This window comes from Bombus vosnesenskii, unplaced genomic scaffold, assembly GCF_011952255.1.
Source record: "Bombus vosnesenskii isolate JDL3184/JDL3185 unplaced genomic scaffold, Bvos_JDL3184-5_v1.1 scf7180000014535, whole genome shotgun sequence".
NCBI lineage: Eukaryota > Metazoa > Arthropoda > Insecta > Hymenoptera > Apidae > Bombus > Bombus vosnesenskii.
In genome coordinates, this window is record NW_022883506.1 from 834,020 (window position 1) to 854,180 (window position 20,161).

General features: G+C 37.1%; 1 protein-coding gene across 3 annotated transcripts in view; it reads right to left on the reverse strand.

Moving 5' to 3' along the window:
- Positions 1 to 20,161, reverse strand: part of LOC117240037 (lachesin-like) — a 262,392-nt gene that overhangs the window by 55,099 nt on the left and 187,132 nt on the right. For all 3 annotated transcript variants that reach the window (XM_033505887.1, XM_033505886.1, XM_033505888.1), the window contains one exon: positions 1,294 to 1,511. In XM_033505887.1, coding sequence (XP_033361778.1) covers positions 1,294 to 1,511 — 218 coding nt within the window. The remainder of the gene's footprint in view (positions 1 to 1,293; positions 1,512 to 20,161) is intronic.

The window sequence follows — 20,161 nt, forward strand, 5'->3', positions numbered from 1 at the left end:
TCGAGACATGTTTCAGCGAACACGACAAACGAATTGTCTTTGCCAGATGTTGCAATTCAATCGGTAATTTTTCGCGTCGATACATTGGGATTTTTGTTTCATCGAAGAGTAACGATTCGCTTCCGATCCATCGACGAGAAAACGATATTAAAATAATTAAAAGACATCGGCTGAAGTTCAACAATCGGTGAGCATTCGCTTTTGCTTCCTCGATTCTTTGACGGGACGCGATGAATGGAGATTGAAACGATTACCCGAGAAAATAGAATTGCAAATTTTTCTATGAAATGCTGTGTTTATGTGTTAGTGTATTAATTTTGACGCTGTGATATTTCATTAAAAGTATATTTATAATAATTAAAAAGTATAATTGTTTATCAGAGAACCAGACTAATTTGAAGAATTATTCCATATTTTTTAGTAAAGTAGAAAAATAATAATAACAGAAGTAATGGAAATAATGGGGAACAGTATTCCATCTCTGGCTCTCATTCATTTTATTATACAGAATAGTAGTCGGTCCAAGAATATGAACAAAGTTAATGATCCGCATGTGTCTAACGAAACTTCTGCCATTATGGTTTTATTTCATCAAATTTTCATAATATCTTTTTGTATTTCCAATAAATTAATTGGTGTCGTATTATTAATTTTTGTAAAATTTTATCGAAAAATACATTACCTATATTTTTTAGAATATGTGTTGGTAATCAATTTATTAAATGTGCGACAATGTCGCAGTTTTCCAAAAATTTTCAATTGCCGTCGCTTTTATACTAGTACGTTTTCTAACTTGGTCTATACCTGGCATCTAACTATGAAATAGATATACTGACAGATAACTTCAATGACGAATCTAATTTGGATAAAGTATCTTCTTTTTCTTGTTCCTTCAATTTTCTACTTCTCTTCCTCCTTTAACATTATATTACCACAGACCTCCTGAACCCACATAAATAATGTGAGTAAATAAGTGTAGCTTATTCATGAAATGTCATAATGATTTATTCGCAAATCATGATTAATAAATGTTACCGTAAGAACATTTGCATGGCTAATAAGTCTTGTCTGCTGCGTGAACTACTTTACTTAATTATTAACGAACGTTCCTCGCGTACTAAAGTATGGAGTTTAAGCTTGATTCCTTTACGGTATAGTATAGTTGATACAAATTTGACTATTTATCATATTTATTTATCGAAGAATTTTTGTCAACTATTTTTCGAAATTATTTTACTATTTACGGATACCGAAATGTCGATACAAAAGATGAACAATGAAATCTGTTCTTACCTGCAAATCGTATATCGTAAGCGTCATATGCGTCTTGTACGAGGGTTTCTCCGGCGTCGAAGTAGTCTTGTACTTCTTGCTCCCCTGAATCATCAGGCCATCCTCCCTGGTCCAGTAATTCAAAGAAGTCGGATGAGCCTCTGTGTGGCATTCCAGTGTAACCGTATGGTCCGAGGGTGCACCAACCAATTGGTGCGGTATCCACAGCATAGGGGGGACTGCAACGAGAAAAGTGATTGATTGGCTCATAAATGTTCCAATTACTAGCGATACAAGCAGGAGTTCGCGATCGATAACCAGTCCACGTCTATAAATCTTGGCTTGAGTTTGTCGAACACGCGTCTAAGCGCTCCCCGACTCGATCACGCTCTTATGAGACGGGAACAAAGCGGTTACAGGATCAATGAAACTCTTTTTTTAACGATTGGAAGCTTTTTATATTTCATACCTTTAAATAAGTTTATTATGATACGACCACAAATAACGTATCAGATATCCACAGTAAATAAACCAGGATCGTCTGTCTAATTAAATATCGGGAATTGTTGAATAATTAAATGTTCTGTCGGAATCGTCTGTTACTTATTTTCTGAATAAATAAATTTAGCTTTCTATCAACGAGAAGACAAACATTTTCATGACATTATTTAATATTTTCGTATCATATGATAGATAATTTAAATCTTTCTACTGTAGAAGTATATTTCAAGAATACCCTACTTTAAATATCCTCTAGTTATAAACCTCTACAAAAAATGTAAAATGTAACTCATTACGATAAATTAACTATCTAACTGTCTAATTTTTTTCTGAGGGAAAACTTGATTTTGCCCGTTAGTATATCTTTTTCGTTTTCAAACTGTTTCTTACCCCGACTTGCCCTCCTTACTGTAACTTTTCTTTTTTCATTCATCAAGCTCGCGCTCGCTTTCTTCCTCTCTTTCTCTCTCGACTCTCCCATTAAGTTTTGATCTACGCGCCGCGGGCGTCGAGCAATTAAGAGCAAATTAGCGTCAAGATGCTCGATTAAAGACAACGGGCTCGAACAACGGCGGTGCCGCGGTTGAAAATGTGCGTCAACGTTTCGACCGCATTCTCGTGTTGAATACGGCCCTGGTTCTCCACGAAAAAGAATGAAGACGGATGCCGGTGATATTTTATGGAAATTCGATAAAGTTCCTTGAATTAAAGGAACAAAAGGGAAGCGAGCCATTTTTTGCTGCTTTACAACACCGTGATGGATTGTTGTTTCTAATGGTGGAATCTGTTACGTGTCGTAACAGCGTATTAACTTTACTGACGTAAAATCGAACATTTATTTTATAAGCAGCGTTCATCGAATGAATGTGAAACATCGATACGCTGCAGCTGCGACAAACGATTGCGTTTTTAAATATTACACGTTACCTGTTTATTTTGTTCTTTCGTTTGTTTTCCAACCTAAAAAAAGAATTGTACTATTTTTAAAGCGTAGTCGTAAGGCTATAATCGAAGCCAAAAATTAGTTAAAATGTCAAGCGGGAGTACTATCTATCAGTTTCAAACAGTTGTCAAAATATTTCTTGCACGCCTTATAATTGTCATATACGTACAATATCGACGTAAAAGAACTCTTTGAAATTCGAATAAACGAAGTTGCAACATCAGAAATTTATATCGTATATATCAGTAGGTATATGTATGTTTCAGTTTATTCCTTTGTATGTATTCTTCAAAATAAAATTTATACAAAAAATGCACGAAGCTCCATAAAATAACCTTATAATTTCTAAAAAGTGGGGATAGTTGCAATAATCGATAAGGTACCTGAACGGAAATCGAAATGTTGAATTTGGGTTAATCGGGTCTTTTAAAGCGTATTTACGAGTTAGGAAAGCGGAGAGAAAACTTCTGTATTCATTTGCAGCATGGATCGATGCTGATTGAAAAGCAACGTAAGTGATATGGAATACAGATTCGTTTTGCAATATTTCCGGTTCAACTTTGTTTTTTTGTAATTATGAATGTTTCTTTGTATTTCGCTCCATTAGCTGCTTAACTGAGTTATTACTAAAACAATAGAAATTTATTTTGTAAAAAATTACAATATATATACAATTAATATATATATATATTAATATATATATATTAATACATATATATATATTAATATATATATATTATATATATGTATATAATATATATTAATATATATATATTAATACATATATATATTAATATATATATATTAATATATATTGTAATTTTTTACAAAATAAATTTCTATTGTTTTAGTAATAACTCAGTTAAGCAGTTATATATATGTATATATATAAGCTATATGTTTATAATTTTGTTAAATTTTTAAAATCTTAAAATAATTCTCAATTATCAACAACTCATTGTGATATTCCGAATGTGATTTTCGCGTTTTAGATTTATATGAATGTTTTACCAAATTCTAATATATAGGTACATTAATAATAATATCAATAACGTAACGCCTATAATGCAAGATTATAATCGAATATATCAGAATAGTTAACTGTATCGAATAATTAAAATCATATCAAATAATTCACTAAAATAGTTCGTAGTGCAAACATGTTGAGTATCAATAAACGAATTAAGCGTATTTAATGTAATAATATCCAAAACAGAGTTTTGTAAATGTTGATTGTCGTTATTCCTCGGTTGAACGTCGAATTACTTAAATTCCAAGATATACATTTACCATGATTAATCCGACTGTTTTTTTTCGACATGTTAAATCTCAGAAAATAAGTCATGCAGGCTTTACTACGCTTAGACCTGCGGAGTTCCTCCAATAAAAAAGTAATTCCGCCACAACGAATGGTTTTCCATAGGAACCCTCGCGCTTCTGATAATGCCTCCATGGGATGGGAGTGCTTCACTTTAACTTAAACCTCGTAACAATACACCCAGAGACCTCGAACTTTCCTGCCATCACATTCTTCATGAAGTTCGAGACGACCCGAGCATAATTCAACATTCGCGACAAAAAAGGAGGGAAGTATGAGAATGGAGTGTATTAACGTTTAAACACGAACAAGGTATAACATTATATGAGACACTTTGTAATGCAAACTGATAAAGCAGAGATTTTAGTTATGTGTCGAATGTAGACGAAGAATATTTAGTACCAACATTTATTTGGGTCCAGTTCTTCCCATAAAAATTTGTATATCTTTTTATAACATCTACTTTTTCACACGCAACTATATTTTTCTATTACATTATTCAAAAGTCATAACTATCCCAGGCTTTTAATTTATCATGCAAACGTCTGCATTAAATATGCTACCTTTTAGCTTATGTACTCTTCCTGTTCACGCGCGCGTTGTACCAAGTTTTGTTACCGCGCGAATTTATGCGCTACTCCAAAACATTAAAAAATATCCCGCGAATATAGAATTCTAAATTGTATCGATAATGAGTTGGCTGTATTATTTCGTTCGCGATCGACATCCTATCTAGATGATAATGTTTCTCCTGGTATTTTCACGCACTATGTTTCCTATGGGCGGTTGTTTAACTTTCATTCAGAAAGAACGGAGCGAATATCAGATATTGCGTAACAACAACAAAAAAAAAAAAAAGAAAAAGGTGGAAAGGAAAAGAAATAAAAAAAAAAATTTGATTTTATTCTACCTCGAAGACGAAGACTGATACAAAAGTATACAGATAGTAAAGAGCTTTAAAATTTAAATAAAGATCCTCCGTCGAATGGTTTCAGGAAGCAACTTTCACCCTTCTCATTCCACGGGGAATTACATGGCTCCCTATCTCGCCAGCTTTAACAGCGGCTGCAAGCTTGATTTTCTTGATCCCTTAAGATTCTTCAGGGCATGTTTTATTTAAGGAACGCTGAAAGCTTATCTTTGAAGTCGACGGATACATGATAAATAATTTATGTTGTTAAACGAGTTGAACATCTTTTAATAACTGGTCTCTCATTTTATAAAACGTTCTTTTTTAATTCAATTCATTTCCAACCAAAAGAGAAGGAAACGGACTCACTTTCGTCTTCGTTTCCTTTTATCCTTAAATAAATTTATTCAAGAGCTCGCGATTTGATTTTCCGCTTAACTTATTCGTCGTAACATGGAAATTATTTATTGGAATTTGAACTGTGTTGAATTTTAATATATAAGTATATAGTATATATTATAATATATACAGGAAATATCAAATAAAAGGGTTTTTTACGTATTCTCAGAAGATGTGAATTGGTATTGTATAACTTATATTATATTTCTTCACCTTGAAAAGAAATATTAAATATTATTATTTTATTATTTTTCACAAAATCTTGTATTTTATTTCTGCTCGTGTAACTGTTTTTAAGGCAGTTACGCTAGTGCAATTTATTTATTTCTATTAAGAAATCTTTTGACGGGACGTGAATACAAATTTCCTGAATTCAATAAAAGTGCATCCGAATGGAATGGAAGAAGAAGAAAAGTGATACGGTGCGGCAAGTGGATGTAAATTACCTGAAAATTTAAATAAACATCCTCCTTGAATTGCTTCAGCAGAACAAAGTGCATCCCTTTGAACCTTCTTCCTTTATCCTACCACTTCCATTGATTTTCCTCCCTCTGTTAAAATTGCTTTCATTTTCTACTGTCTTCCCGCGTGAACATGATGTCTACGAATGTTACATTGCGTCGACTTTAATAAAAATATTAGATACGTACTAATGTTGCTCGCCCTATATTACGAAATTTAACTGAAAAACGAATTGGAATATTAGAAGCAAATATCCATTATTTTTCTTTTTATATTATTTCTACATTTTATAATTTTCTTTCTCTCTCTCCCTCTCTCTCTCTCTCTTTCTCTTTTCTTAATAAATCGAAGTGAAAAAAGATGCTCATTTGAATGAATTTATTGAAAAATTACAATTAAAAATCTTTATGCAAAATATTTATTTTCTTTGAAACATGTTACACGGAAGAATGATAGCGCCTATATGACAATATTAGTAACTGGCCCATTTTCTTTGCAGTTTCTATGGACAGGAACGATCATAATCTGTCATTGCACTTTTACAGACATTAACATTGCATTCGATATGCCTTCATCATTCATGTATATGTCGAATAAAAGCGAAATATCCTTAAAATAAGACAAAAAGGGAATATCCTTAAAATAAGACATTTGTGCAATATAAATGTGAAAATATCCAAATGTCGTCTGGTCCGATATAAATTGGATAAAGTTTCCCTATGCGGATTCTCTTTCGGATTTTCTTCTTCTAGATTTTTGTCTCCTTCGTATAGCTTATGCACGATAGCACTTTTATTTTCCACACGCTGCTAGCGTCTTAATGGCTTGACATCGTAAATCAGTTACAATGTAGTGCACGAAATCATTCGAACGTATTGGAACAGCTTCTTAAAGCGAACAGTTCTTTAATGGCTGCCTGTTTCTGTGTCCTTTTGTCGAGAAAGTGAGATTTGTAAAAAGACTTCTACGACTCGATGCGGACGAGCTAGTTTTGTCACATGGATATTCTCTCTGCATTTCAGCGCTATGTTACATGTTATACACGCGAGGAGATGTGGACAAAGGACAGAACATAAATTTTCCATATTAGAACATTTACGAACATTAGAACATTTACTACATTTGTGTCTTAGTTAATCAAGGACAATTCTGAGCTGGTATTAAACGTGCTAGTGTATTAAAGAGACGAGCGGTAAAATGTAATGGTCAATGTATTTTAAAATCATTTTGAATACAAGTGCAGAGATAGTGTATGCCGGTCGCAATCGTCTCTCACTCGATTCTATCGTAGAACTCGCTGTGATATTTATAACTACAGTTGTTATTATAAAAAGTTCGAATGTAATTCCGGTTGGCGATTACAAATAACGGTGATGATGTTTTAATCTAGAGTTCGTTATTTCTTGAATCTATCAGATCGAAACAGCGTTAACACTCCAAGGCACAACAATATGAGCCATTCCCGATTCGAATCGTCCGATGACTCATGTGCCGCTACAATTCTAAGCATGCAAAGGTATATTCGTTAATATTAAAATCCCGAAAATATCCTCTTGCCAATGACTGTCTTTAATCAAATTCCATTGAGCTAAAGTTACAATCAATTGTATATATATACACACAATATACAATATATAATATATAATCTAATCGTAAAGTAATGAGAATTTTGTTTTCGATCTATTCTGAGCAATTTATTTCGATATCTCCCTACCAATCAAACTGATATTTCATCGACTTTATGAGCGTGTAAATATGAAACCACGGAATGGCGAAACGTATTCTCTTTTTTATATGATTATATAATATTTCTCATATATGGTAATTTATGCTTTACTATTTATGCAATTTTGTTACCCGTTAGTCATGTGTAGCATGATTCCTTCAATTGGCATGCACAACTTAAAACACCCCTTTGAAAAATTATTCTACCCCGGTAGAAACAGGGATGGAAAGTACACAATCACGGTTTATCGCTACTTGCAGAGCAGTCACTTTGAACAAAAGAAATCTGCGGTCAGGATAATTCAGAGAACTGAACGGATGTAACGTTCAAGCAGCCGAGAAGCTAGTGTTCCGGTTTTCAATGGCGGAGAAAGCAAAGTTTACCAAGCGGTGAGCATTGAAACGAATGGCTCCACATCGGTTTCATCTGGTGGCTTCTTTGAGCAAGGGCCCTGGTAAATAAGGACTCGATTAAATTCTACTCTCTTCACGGCTATTCCCTTAGAATTGACCACATCGACGATCCTGGCATCCTCTCTCCTTTCCTCTGTTTTCAGAGGATTTTTCCTCTGTTTTTGGAGCTGGTTCTTTGCCCCAGACTTCGACCAGAATTCTGTATTTATAGCTGGTTCCAAGTGACGTTGACCAGTTGAAACAAACGTTATTTTGGTACGTCAAATACAATAAGGAATTTTTAATATAGAGGTACGATTGAAACGTGAAAATAGGTAAGAATCTGAACTTTTATGTATAGTGACTTCAGATTATTTCTTCTTTTAATAAAATATATCATCACTTGCTCCTTTTCAACACTCGAACGCCGTGCGGGCTATCGGACGACTTATGCAGGCCCAAGTGCGTTTGACTCTAAATTAATTTTTTTTTTTTTTGTTTTGTTTAAAGTGACTGATTTATTTTACTTCCTCGAGTAATATAAATAATAGTAGTCATAAATTTAAATAAAACAACAAAAATAATATATACAGAACGAGTCTATAGTAAGGGGGGGGGGGGGGAGAAGATGAACACGTAATATGTCTCTTTATTAATTGAAGCTGCAAGACAGAAACGCAGAACAAAATTAATATTTATTAATTAATTTCTTTTTATATTATATTTATATTTTAAAACGATAAACTTTTTTTCGTTGAACTCCTTTAGTTTCAACCATATTATTTGAGAACGAGGTTGACGAATTGAATTAATTCGATAGGATCGTTGTAAAGATATAATTTACCAATTACATTCGTGTCTACAACACATACATACCTAGGAAGAAAATTGAAACCTGTCATATCAAATATTGCATCACAGCCGTTTGATTGATTTGAAATAGAACAAAATTAATGGATTCAGCGAGTCGGGAACAGCCTTATATCATAACGATATCAAGTGACCTTTGCAATCTTGATCTATCTATCTATCGATTAGTTTAATTTTCAAAATAATTGAGAAAGATAGGTACTAGTTATTTGTTTCTGTCCGTGTTTCCAGACTATTCGTTCTGACTATAGTTTTTTAAAGTAATTTGAAGGTAATTAACATGTCGTGTATGGATCACGAAATATCTCGTGTTCGATAAAAGTTCAGCGTAGATCTCGAAATTTTATCCGTGCTACACGTTATGAATGTATCGTTGTAATTAAACACTATAAGAAAATTACAGCCTTGAATGTAACCAAAGGCGTGTAAATGTCACTAGAGATAAACTTGATTTAATTGTAACTAGAAAAATCTCTAAATATAAGACTGGATCCAATAAGAAAATCGTGAACGACAACAAAAAATGTATTATGTTCATGAGTCATTTTATCCGAATAATAGTGATTTTTCTGTGAAATGTAATTTGAACCATAATTCAACTTAAAAATTTAATTTAATATTTTAACAAAGTCATATAAAATTTTATATAACTTAAATTTTTTAATTGAAATATACAAATTTTTGTAGTATGGAATAACTCTCCTAAGATATTAATTCTATTCTAATAGTAATAATAAATAGCATTCATACGTTAATAAGATCAACACGTTATGAGTTTTATCCGTTTTCTCGAACACTCAAAATCGGTATTTATATATTTATAAATGTTTCATCCCTGAAGTTCCATCAGTACCATTTTAAATGTTCGATATTAATATTTTATAAATATCACCAGTAACTAAATGAATGCTTGTTTGCACATCATCACTATTTTATTTAGACTTGCTTTATTTTAGAATATACAAAAGAAATTTTAATTGATCAACTATAATGGAAGAATTTCAAAAGTTAATTCGAACGCAATTAACCTCTAACTAAATATCTAACTAACTCGAACTAAAACTAACGTAATTATCGAAATATAAACAAAAGAAAGTGAGAAATGTTTAAAAAGTATAGATCATTTAATCCCCGACCAATCCTAAAACTTTCATGAATCATCGTCAGCGCTGCCGCGCGTCGCTGCGTTATCACATTGTCGTTCACGAATGACATACAATCGCATAGATCGTCGTGAAATCTCCCCGATTTTCCCAGTTATCCCGGCGAGAGTGTCCTAACATGTAATAGAGCCTCGTGAATTACTTTGGATTTCAGGGGTGGCAAACCATCCCTTCGGCCCTCTTCTTATGCAGTATTCCCAGGTTCCCGATGCCGGCCGACGAGGTACTGCTGTCTTCGGATAGCGCAAAGGATATCCGACACCTTCTTAAAATGCAAAACATTCCGTCTCAGAGTGAGAAGGGAGCAGAAAGGTTCCTGGAGAGAGAGCCAGCTCCAGGCGTGACGCTTTAGACCCTTATTGCAAGCACGAGGCTTGCTATACGAAACCTTTCGACGAGTGTTACGACTCGATGTTCCATCGTCTTTTAGTCCACCCACGCTTCGTCAGTCCTCTTCTTCCCTGCTCTCTTTCGTATGCGACGCCAGAAGGTCCCAGATACGTCACTGTTCACTTCATTGTACGTGTAACTAAGGATTTTCCTTCTTCTTATTCCTTTGATTTGGTCTTCTTTATTTTGGTTGAGGATTTGATTTTCAGTGACTTTTAGGATTCCACTTCCTACTTAATTTGTAGGAGTAAAATAATAAGAGGACATAACGAATCAAAGCTAAGGAAAGAAAGTATTTATACGAATTAATATTCAAGACTGAACAATTATGCAACGCATAAAGCAAAGTTTGTTGTCAGCGTACAAATCGTATAGCCGACAAAAAGAATAATTACCAAACTGTCTACGTACCAAGAGGAATATTCGAAACAACATGAACCGCAACATCTCCGGCCAAGTCGTTATAGAACGAAATTAACCCCTAAGCCAGCAACCCCCATAAAATTTGCGGTCGATATAATTCCTACCTGTGCAATCTGACAAGCCTGTAAATTCTCGTGTGGATTTTATGAAAATACCAAATATCTGGAAACAAATACTTATTCACGGCGTTAATTAGACGTTAGAATTATCGGCAACTCAATGAAACTAATATCGGATATTATAAACACGTGTAAAACTCGCAAGCATTAGAAGTAAAAATATATATTATAATCATAATATAGACTTCACTAGTTATCAGTTGTGTCAATTATTAAGTCGAAACTTCAAACTTAAGACGAAATCGTCTTAAATAATTCACAATTTTCATTATATATTATTTTTTCCGGCTATTCACGAAACTGAATTTCATTCACGGGAACTATTTTCCCAAATCTTATTGTGTAATCGAACAATCACGTCCGTAACATTAAACTATGATATAAAACACCATCACCGGTTTGAATTTAGTTATTTGGAGGAACGCGAGAAGACTAGCGGGTAAGATAAAAACGAAACGTAACAATGGAGAATCGTTTCAGACGGATAATTCACTTTTCACGGACGAGAAGAAAGGAGGTTCGTAAGTTGCTCTCCTTGACGAATAGCCTGCAATAAAGGGCAGTTGAGTCGAGTTACCGCGTTAAACCTCCTTGCCACAGGACCCTTGGAACTCGCGTTCCACGAGTCACACGCGAGACTGGTATTACTTTCTTTCACGGAGAACACTAACGATCTCAAATACCGTTGGATGAGAGAGAAATCGTTCGAATATCTCATGGTATCGACACGGGGCATTTTTCCTTGGTGTTGTGAACGCGCACTACCTTGTGCACGCTTACTTAAACCTCCGAGGGTGAAATGACTCACCTTGCGCAGCATACAGTTTAAATATTAACCGGAGCCACCACGAAATGTAAACGTCGTCGAGTTAGATTGTGGGAGAACAATGTGCAGAGAATAATGTGCAGAGAACAAGCCCGAAGGTGGATAAAAGCTAATTCAGCTGGAAGTTAAACAGTGTCAAAGGTACACCCGTCGGTTTGATGGGTTAAGACCGCATGGTTTGGTTTACGGGTTTGTCAGCCGTGGTCTTAAATTCATCACAGAAGCGAACCCGCAGTCCCGTATTCTTCGATTAAGAACGTTTATTGAAATTTTACGTAAATGACGATAGATTTTCATGGTATCTTATTTGATGGCAACATAGAGTTCCATTGTGTGCCGATTAACCGAATGTACCATGGCCGCTAAAAGAATCGCAAAATACTATATCTTCAAACTGGTTGAAAAGATTGAATAATTCAAAACTGTAATAATTTAAAATTGTAGAAACAATTTATCAAATTATTTAAAGCTTAATAAATTATAAAACAAATTGTACATTTTTCTTGCCACAATTTTTGTACTTTAGCAGCAAAGAATCAAAATCGTGTCTGAACGAAGTAGAGTTTCCAGGAAGTTAAAGTTTACAGTGACACAACCAGTCAGTCAAGAAAATTTTTACAAAGTACAGTTGCAATTGAATTACACGAAACTTACCAGCATAATTAACAATGATATTGCTTGAAATTCAAAACGTTAGCGACCTGATGTGGTTCAGGATTAAAGAAAAACAGTGTCCCTGCACCAACGCGACGGAGGGATTAACCAGCATAAAAGCCGCAGAATTCTCGGACTACAGTTTATCTCTTCGGTCGAAAGTTTTGCTGTTTCCTTCCTCGCGTTGGAATCTCGCGAGATTTTAATCTTCTCATAGGCAGCAGCGAAATTTAATAAGAGTCGACGTTAATATGTATGGATTGGAATCTTTCAGTCGCGACCGAATTAAGCGGGAAAACAGTTACACCCTGACATGCGGTATTCTGACTGGATAAATAGACGCGCATTATTTGAATAAATAAATGCTTTGCAACGTTTTCCTTACAACGGTTTATTAGTTTTATTGGTTTCTCCGCTTATTGAACTTGTTACGACATATTTGATAGCTAAAACACAATTAGTTAACTAAAACGAATTTATGGTACAATACATTCAGCACGTGATTGTAGTAAGTTCATGTAACATTCTCTGGAATATGTTTAATTTCAAAGATGTTATGAGATTATTGTCGTAAATAATTAATTGTTGTTATAAAAGGTTTGCTTCTGCAATTATAACATAGAATAACAGTGGCAATATTTTTTATTACGATATACGTGCTGTTACGTCGGGCGACACACTACCTAGACCAAGCCATACCCCGCGGGCCAGACGGGAACCAGATGTCCGCTCATCCTTACTGCGTACCCCCAATAGTCTTAAGGACCCATCATAAATCCCAGTAATTTGCTAGTTAAGGTCCTTCAGACCGAACAAACATCGTGTTTCCAAGTTATTTTCTAAAGATGATTGTCTACTACGGCTTGACACGGGAAAGTTAGTTTTTCTCACGTACGATGCTTCCTACTAGCAACTTTCTATCGAGGGCGGCTAAGACCCTTCCTAGTCCACTAACCTTCGTTTATCCAATCAGGAGCAATGTATACTGCCCTCACTTTCCTGACCAAAAATGTCATGAACAAATCCGATGGTCCCGTGCGCTAGACACACCCATCGCTAGCTTTCCTCCGACATAGCATCGTCACTGTACCTTACTTCTCCTACGACATCAGGAGGGTCAAGTCAACTACTTCTCCTACGCCATCAGGAGGGTCAAGTCAACTACTTCTCCTACACCGCTAGAAAAGTCAACATGTCAGTAACGGGTTAATCAACTATAACAAAACTCTAAGAGCCTTGCTCTATCCTCAACGAATATTGTGCCAGTGTATCGCGTCTCTACACGCTAACTCATTGTCGACGATATATATTATAAGCAACAGTGTAACTTAAGTGGAAAAAATATGTAATTTATAATTCTGTGAATCACAGTGTTATACAAACTGAATCATTATCTTAACCCTATTATCTTAACGGAAATCAGGGGATCGATCAACTCGTGGTGTCGGTTATTATAATCGTAACGGGGATTTACGACTCCCGTTGACGTCTCTCCTCGCGATTGCATCTCTCCGCGATTGGTCGAAAATCCACGTGCATCAATCGTTTGCAAAGCGCAAAATGAAGATTCGAAGAAAAGAATGAAGAATGCAAGCAGGTCTGTAACAAGACAGGTTTGCGTGTCTACAGTTAGTTTAAAGATTTTTATGTGGGTTAGTAAAGATGGATTCATTTATCTTGATACGCTAGAGCACGTGAAGGCAAGACTACTAGCTGGGTGAACTTGTAAGTTTCATTTTGACTAAGATCATGATCTTAAACATTCTGCATAAACCTCTGTAGCTTATATTCCCCGTAAGTCATACTTTGCTTATATAGGAGAACAGAAGAAACAAATTTTTAAAATCACTCTTAGAATACTTGCCTATCTAATATTTAGAATACAATTTTACTACCTAACGTCATAGGTATAAATAAAGCCTGCCACGTGCCTACAATTTGCAAATTCGTTCGAATTCGTTGCACATAATTTGTCGACTGGAGATGAACCGATATTTCCGCACTAGATCCGCCGCGGCAGTGTATAAACAGAAACTTTCGCTAATGCGATTCGCTATAAACAGAGGATGAGATTTCGAGCGCGTAATGCATAGCTATACGTTGTTGCTATAATGTCGATTAAATTTTCGGCAATTACGTTGTTCAATTTGGCGCACGCACATGCTGTGCCGTGCCGAAATCCAAACTGGCTGATGCGAACAGTTTGGCAAGCTGTTTGGGTCAGCAAAGTTAAATGCTTAGAGGCCCCTTCGTGAGATTCCGAGCAAACTTTCTGCGTGAACATAGTTTCCCACCTTAAGTGAATTTGCTGTCCTGTGCACCGGGATTCCTCTGTGCTTGTGCCGACATGTAACTTTGATATTATCTGCATCGTTACCAACGTGCATTGTGCGCCGTCTACGCTTCGAATCCGGTTCTTCATCCTTTTATTTACTTTAGAAGAGATCGTGCGACAGTCGTGACTATCGACATCGAAAGATATTTCGATGTCTTAATTTAAGGCTATAATCTAGAGTTTGGAATATCAGCGTTTTATATTTTCGAATTCAAAGTAATTGCAAATATTGGACAGAGAAGAAAAAGAAATAACTGCAATAACGGAAAACGAATGTTGATCCAGTGGGGAGCGGGGATCAAGAGAAGGTGCATTAACGCCAGATACGGTCTGATGCATTCGCGTGGGGAATCGAGCATGCCTCGGGAGATCGTAATTCGCGGACTTTACGAAAAGTAGCTATTTCGTGAATCCGAGGGTTATGGTTACGAGCATATATGGCAAATCGCGGGTGTTCGCTCGATCAGATTACCAGGCGCGGACAGAAGCGGCAGCTATTACGTTTAACGAGATGGATGTCGGGTCACGATAAGCAAACAGCTGTTTAGCTGTTTAGCAACCATGATAACGGTATTACTGTTGACCTTGCCCTTTCTTAATAGCTTCGTCGACCACCGATGGTCCACTCGGAAAGAATTACGACGGCTTTGGTTCCAGTTTCAACGAAATTGCGTTCAACTTCTGAACTTTCTCATAAATTTTGATAAGCAGCGTCGACGAAACCTGATAGTAATACAGGTTTTTTCGACATGCGATATTGGGATGTTGTCAAGTTTAGCTTATCCTCCATTGAAATATATTTTCATTTAGAATTTCATGAAAGAATACATTCGAGTAGAAAAAAGGAAAATTAACGGTAGAATATAAAACAAGCTAACCGCATCAAATAAATTTCTACATATGTTATATTACATGTTACACCCTCTTGATAAGATACAACTTCTGCGTGGAGCAAATTTTCAAGTAAGATGTGATTTAGGAGTTATTGAATTTAGATAGCGCATTTCAGACCATAAGCAGCTAATTGATGCAAATCATTGGAGTAACGGATGTCGATTCCGTTAGTTTGTCCATCGAACAGTGTTTCCTAATCAGAGTCAAACGCCTTGAAATCACGGAACAAGCTTGGGTAATTCGGACGATGCAGAGCTAAAGAACGACCAATAAAGCGGAAAAGGGGCAAGACTAACTGACGTTGGAGAAGCGACGGCACCGGGTCGCTCTCGCGCGTTCTGTGATAAATCGATTTCGCGGCAAACGAACCGTGAAAAATGGCGGGCAGTCGCACGTGGAAAATGTGTTTCGGCTGATAGCACTTTCCACGCAGCCGCTCTCGCAGGGCTGGTTGGCGCCGGTTAATGCAGTTCACCCTATGTACCCGTAAATCCGACGCTCGTTGATTGCTGCACTCCGATAGACCGAGCTTCAATCAGAAGGGGCTACTCTCATTTTAATAACAGGATTCATTGTTATTTCTTTCGTCGAACTTTCTTCAAATTTGGAAGTCAATCTAGGAAATTTTTCTCAACTGGAAAGTAAAGAAAGATAAAGGAGTATTTTGAATTTGCGGGATCATGGACATTCTTCAACATTTATTATATTTTTTTAAATCGAATGTCAAAACAATTTATACTGTATCATGCTTATTTTATGGCCTATACACGTAAACGCTTCCTCGATCCACTATACGTCTCTAGAAACCTAATCGAAACAGATAGTACAATGTGTTAATTAATCAACCTCTCTCGAACAAGCTGCAAACGCTATCCGAACATCTTGATAGAACCCTAAGAACACATTTCTATGCCCTCTCTCTCCCTTCCCCTCTCTCTCACTCTCTCTCTTTCTCTTACTCTTCATACTAAGCAAAACGTTCGTGCTTAGACCGAAACTATCTTCCTTCCTCGTTAACAGGAACTCAGTGGTCGTAACCAAGATTCGTAGTAGTAGGGAATTCCTTTGAATCGTGATACACGATTCGCAGCGACTAGCAACCAGAGTTCATGATACTCTTGATCTCGTTCTTAGCGTCACCGGTATTCGGGTTTAGAAGACGCTCTCGGTGCAATCGAAGCTTCGGGGAAGTGTAGTAAAGCGTACGCGTCCAGTGACCGCGCGACGAGGCGTGATCCTCGTTTTCGGAGCTCGGAATTCAATAACCGGTAATGCACGAACTAAGACCGGGTCTTAGTCGTCTCGGGGGAGCCTTTCGGAACTGCCTGCTAGTTCGATTTACGGTAATTTGACTGGCATTCGCCGCTGGCGTCTGCGTTTCCTCGGATGTCAAACGATCGTTGAATGGAGTAAGAGACACTCGTGCTAACTGAACATGCCCGTTCGTTGGACTAGAATAAGATGTGGAGAGGGAAAGAGATTCTTGGTTTCGAGCCCCCCTCTGCAGAGCAGATATCAGTTAGGACTTTACATAGCTTACGATCAGTTGGTCGTATTATTGGTCCGCTTAACAATGGTATAACGCTATTAATTACAGGCAGCCCGGGTTTACTTTATTGTCTCCTTCCTTAGAAATCTAAGCGTAATCCCTTAATCATTCGGATTTCGTATTTAGCACTGATCTATTTTCTTTACAAGCTTCTAGCATCCATAAAAAATACGTAACAGGTAACTTGCTGTTTCGTATTGTTCACGCAGACGAACGTACATTCTTAAACGACATTCTTTTTATAAGACATAGCATTATTTGCTGAGCACGCACGATTTAAAAACAAAATGTTCGAGATTTACAGTCCGGAAACTCCAATCAAAATAATCTGTAGCAAAATCGACCGGATCAACGAAGCATCGTACGTATATCATTTAACTAGACAGCTCTGCCGCGATTCTCGCCCACTGAACTAAGTTAGCGCTGCGATGAAACTTGACTGGTACAAACTATCTTCGTAACGACAGCTGGCAGCAACATCGTTCTGGCAAGTTGCTACTGGTACTACATCTCGACGTATCAATCATACAGAACCAGCCAGAATGATATGTACCGGAGGGATCAAACTATTCTCGCGTCGAAGAAAATCAAGAGAAAAACAGAAAATGTCACGTTATTTATTTCGAGCGATCGCTTCCTCCCACTGACAATGGTGCACAAGAGTTTCTAAATTAGAAATGAGTTATTTCATAATTCAAATATCCTGAAAGTAAAAATAACTGATTTCTAGTATATAGCAGCATCAAATTAACGATACTCATTAAGAAGTATCAATGTTTATCGTCATGGTTGATCGAATATTGCGATCGTACAAGGTTTCTTGGATTTTGCACATGGTATGCCGAATAAGTAAAAACTAGCTATCAGCTCAAAGGATCACACACTAACGTGGGTAATAACTACTGTAACAATTGCTAAAGACGGAAGAATAGCAAAGAAACTAGCGAAGACGAGATCTAATTAGAGACAACAAGCAACTATTAGCTAGGACAAGTGACGAATACGAGTATCGACTCTGCGATGAGTAACAACTAAGCAGGACAACTAACAACTAAGAATAGTGATTGACAACTAACTACTTATCTCTAAGAAGCAACCAATTTTGCAGTCATCCCCCTCTAATGTGTCTGTAGCGATACATACCCCGTGAGCGGCGATAAAGAAGTTAGTCTCAGGGTGGACGGCGGTTTGACAACAGAGTGATCCAGACAGGTCGAAGCTCGATATTACAAAGTACCGAGGGCCACTAGGTTCGGTATCGAGCATCTGGATGCTAGAAGATCGTTTGAGATTTGACTTTATGATACTTTTCTGGCAAGAAAATGAATAGTGACCGAGCTCTAACAAGACGAAATTTTACCAAGCGCCGTATGTGGGTTGCAGGCTAGCCTGCTAAGGAAACTTGTTGAATAGCGAACTAAGATATGCTGACTAAGACTGTACGATGCTTCGCTGTATCATAATGTTACTGCATTTGCATTCTTTAACAATCAGTAAAGATTAACAGGAACTATTTTTATGTCTAAAGTGTGCGGTCACTATACATCGCAGCTGCCGTTCTTGTACACGAAATAACGTAATTAAACGTGAAGAAACGAATCCCAGAGAACCATACGGATCAATCAACTCGACGGGAGAGCAAAAGATCACTCGAACCGTGGCTCGTTGCTCTATCTCTCTTCATGTTCGAGAACGAAGAAGGTCCTCGAAACGTAGCTAAGTTTGCGGTTCTTCGCGGCAGCGCGAGCAACTCTCTTTTCCTTGGTTGCGAACCACTTCGGACGGATAAGATAGCCCGTCACGTAATCCCGTCGTTTCAATTTGAACCTGACGGCTGCGGGGCCTCAGGGGTCCGTAAGAATCAAAGGACACGCGGTCTGTTGGTTCAAAGAAAGATGAAGAGAACAATGTAGAGCAAAAGAGAGTAATGGAAGGAAAAGAACAGGCAGGCTCGTAGCCTCGAGATGCTTGCTGATATTGCGACCGCGGAATCACGAGGTGAAAGAGAGGAAACGAAGCACAGGCGGAGAAAGAGATTCTTGTGCGAGAATCGATTATACTTCTCTTTACTCCATTTTTCGACCATTATGTTGGCGGCGAAGTTTCTCGCAGGAAAGGGAGAAAAATAAAGCGTGAGAGACAAAAGATTTGAAAGTGGGAGGAGGTAGCGAGAGAGTGAAACAGAAATACTTAACGGAGTTAACGAAAAGGTACCTAAAGAGGAAATCCTCGTGGGATTTCCTGGATACTGGAAAACAGGGCCTGGGGAGATGTCGACTACCGAAGGAGGAAATGAAATGGGCAAGGATGGGAAAGGATGCGAGAAAATGTGTGTTTAAGAGAGGAAGGATGCATCGGGCGAGAACGGAAAGTCTTTCCGGAAGAAGGACGAGAGGAAAGCATGGAAGATGTCGAGCATAAAAATGAGAAAGCAACACGCGCGCTTACAGATAGAACACCAGAGCAAGAAATGTGTAATCGAAAAAAATTGAAGTACAACCTTGTCAAGACAAGAAAAAAAGAAAAGGAAAGGGAAAGGAATGGAAAATCAGGACGAGCAAGAAAATCAGAACGAAGCTCGGAGGAGGTTGTAGTACTCGCGGAACAAAAGACGTGGAATGAGCGTCGAAGCGGAGTGAAGAGAACGTGGCATGAGTTGCGCGAAGAGGATGAACCCCATAGAGAAGGGAGTAAAATCGGAACTCGGTGACTTGAAAGAAGACGGATGCAAAACATCGAGCGGGACAGAGGTACCTACGCAGTTGGAATTGCAAGAAACAGAAATAAGGAAAGCAGTGGCAAAGGAAGAAGTGGCTTCGAGTTGGAAGAACTCTCATTTCGGTATACAAGATGTGCTTCTATGGAAAAAAACGAGAAGAAGGAAGAGAGAGAAAGAAAGGGAGAGAGAGTGATAAAAAGAGACGAAAAAGTGGAGTAAAGAAGAAAAGTGAGGATACGGATAAAAGAAGAAGTAGAGAACGGGAGAAGAAGACAGGGAACGGGAGAATCAGCTCG